This window comes from Pundamilia nyererei, unplaced genomic scaffold, assembly GCF_000239375.1.
Source record: "Pundamilia nyererei isolate P.nyererei 1_Seehausen unplaced genomic scaffold, PunNye1.0 scaffold00028, whole genome shotgun sequence".
NCBI classification, from domain to species: Eukaryota; Metazoa; Chordata; class Actinopteri; order Cichliformes; family Cichlidae; genus Pundamilia; species Pundamilia nyererei.
The window spans coordinates 3,560,868-3,563,733 of record NW_005187429.1 but is presented as its reverse complement, the minus strand read 5'-3'; the positions used below and the strand labels follow the sequence as shown (position 1 = coordinate 3,563,733).

Genomic DNA, 2,866 nt, shown 5'->3' with positions numbered 1-2,866 from the left:
GGGAAGAAGACACTACACGGGAGTCTGGGAAACTGGGGATTTATTGTTGTTTATTTTCACCACCTTGTAAATAAACACTGTTGCACTGAAGAGTCCGGCGTTTGGGTCCTATTTCCCCATCTCCCCACGGTCTGCCAGCCAGACCGTGACAATCACATTATGAACAAACGTGATCGAAATAACTCTCTCTGACTCTGTTTGCATGAAGAGCCTGAGGTATATATATATATATATATGTAATAATATGATCTAAGTTTAAATGTTTGAATAAGAAATCCATGTTAAGGAGACATCTGTCGTTTCAAGTCATACTGCTTTTAAGAGCCCTTATTTTGAAATCCCGCGCAAGAGTTCTTCCTCTCTGAGGAGCAGCCGGGAAAGAGCTCAACAACTGTGAGTGAATTTACAACATAAACAGGTTTTGTGGGTCGTGCTGCTGAGCCTGGTCCAGGGGTGGGCTGTGACCGACAGTCTCACAGAGCATTTAACCTAAAACACTGAGCTAATGAAAAACGTGGTGATTTTAAGAAAACATTAGGGCTATACCTTCCAAAAGTACACCTTGTCGCCTTTTCTTAACAACTTTTCTTTGACTTCGAAATGTCATCGAGGTCAAGGAAAGAGAGTAGGATGGTACATAAGGGAGTAGGGAAAAGAGAGCTGAGAATCCTAACGACCTTAAAATGGTCTCCGTGAAGCTAACCGCCACTTATCTGTGGCTTCAATTTTCTTGCGCTCCTGCACTAAGTTTTATGGTAGCGCTTCTCCTTCGTTGCTTATTTTTGTTCAACAGACTAAAGAAAAAGGATTTACGGAATTACGTTTATTATAGTGTGCCTTTGAAGACACAGTAAAGGTGTGTGTGTGTGTGTGTGTGTGTGTGTGTGTGTGTGTGTGTGTGTGTGTGTGTGTAAATGAAGAAATGAAAATGAGGATATGAAGAGAATATGTTTTTTAATTTTTCATTAGATTTACTTCTATTGGAAATTCAGTCAAATCTTCTTGAAGTTGAGAATAAATTTCCTTTAATTTCTCTGGAATCTTGCGGCATCTTTGTGAATGTTGGCACACAGGAAGAGTAATCAACTGAGAATTTCATGTCAACTATTATGTCCTTTAATTTCTCCAGAGTCATTGAGTGCATGGAGCTGAAGCTCTGCACACATACTGTGTGGGTGTCCCACAAGAGGAATTAGTTGAAACTTTTTTGTTAATTGGTAATTGTTCTTCATAATTCTGGGTCACTCAGTAAGATTAACTTAAAATGATTAAGTAATGAGAATAATTTAAGGGCTGATCCATTTTTAAATACCTTCGGAAACTTACTAAACAGATTTAGATCATTCTTCCAGTCAAGTCAGGGTTAGCCTTGAAAATTCTGCATTTGTGAATACAAATATTTCAGTTAAAAGCAAATTGGTAGTATTCATTGAACAGATTCCAATCTTGATTATTTTCACAGTTGTTTCACATCCTGGGGCAGGATGAGTCCCCTGGCCTGCAACCATAAGTACTGCATTGTAATACACTAAAATAAAAGATTTGTCAACTCACTATCACAGAAAATACAACCATGTACATCCATTTTTTTAAACTCCATTTGAAAAGGTTTTTTTTCTGTTTGGTCACCTGACTCCATTCAAAATCTTTAAGAATGCAGCGATTCATTAGAAACCTTCCCAAGCAAAATGCACTACGCGCTTGGCTACGTAATGGTGTCACGGCAGCTGTCAATGACGTGGGTCTGCCGTGGTGAAACTACAATGTTCAGGAAATGGACTAGAAAAAGCAATTCTTATGTACTTAATACTAAATACACGTCAACGTTTGACAGGTAGCACCGTAGCATTGGTTACCAATGTCATTCACTTTACCTGTCAGTGGTTCTAGTCATCTGGATGATACATTTGGGGATAATAAAAAAGATAAAACTGGATTTTAACTAATGTCAATGCTAGGCAATAATCCAGATCGTAGTGTAAAGTTTGGAAACAGGTGGGAACTGGTCCCAGTGCCTTTCTTTTCTGTTTACCCTCTCCTTTACGAATCCTGTGCTTTATCCAATCAGACGATGGCAGAGGACAAACCGTGGGCTCTGATCTCAGAGGTGGGCGAGCAGGGTTTCATCGAAGAGGCCACTGACATAATAAAACAACACTTCAACATAATCTGCCTCAGAGACTTTCTACTAAACCCCCAGCAGCACGGCCCAAAGATCCAGGCCATACTGATGTGGAACACCTTCCCTGCAGCCGAGCCGTCGCTGCTCAGCTCGCTTCCATCACTAAAAGTGGTCGCCAATGGAGGAGTGGGCATCGACCACCTGGATGTGCCGTACATTACCAGTCTCGGGGTGAAGGTGGCCAACACACCCGGCGTGGTGAGTGTCGCCACTGCAGATATGGCTATGGGTCTGCTGCTGGCATCCGCAAGAAAGATAGTTGAAGGTGAGGTCAAAGGTCGAAATCTGATCCCAGGGTGGAGCAGTTTGAGTAAAACCCAAAGATATTTAAACTGGAAATATGGCAATGTTTCTCATAGGTCACCAAATAGCTGTTGACCGCAAGACTACCAGTATACCACAAAGCCTGGTGGGAGTCGAAGTCACCGGGTCGACTCTGGGGATCATCGGAATGGGACACATCGGATACAAAATTGCTCAGAGAAGCAAAGGGTTTGATATGAAGATCCTGTATCACAACAGACACAGAAGGTAAGCACCAATTCATCGAACAGATCAAAAAAATCCTGCTAAAGTGACCTGAATAGATACACAGTACTTCACTACTGCCAGAAGTATTCACTCACCCAATGCAAAACTCAGATGTAGCGTTGTAAATAGGGATGGGTATTGATAAGATTTTCA

General features: G+C 41.4%; 1 protein-coding gene across 1 annotated transcript in view; it reads left to right on the top strand.

Moving 5' to 3' along the window:
- The first annotated feature begins 354 nt into the window (after positions 1-354).
- Positions 355-2,866, top strand: part of LOC102209817 (probable 2-ketogluconate reductase) — a 14,065-nt gene continuing 11,553 nt past the window's right edge. Inside the window, exons 1-3 of the mRNA XM_005728494.1 lie at positions 355-393; positions 2,069-2,447; positions 2,542-2,713. Coding sequence (XP_005728551.1) covers positions 2,072-2,447; positions 2,542-2,713 — 548 coding nt within the window. The 5' untranslated portion in view covers positions 355-393; positions 2,069-2,071. The remainder of the gene's footprint in view (positions 394-2,068; positions 2,448-2,541; positions 2,714-2,866) is intronic.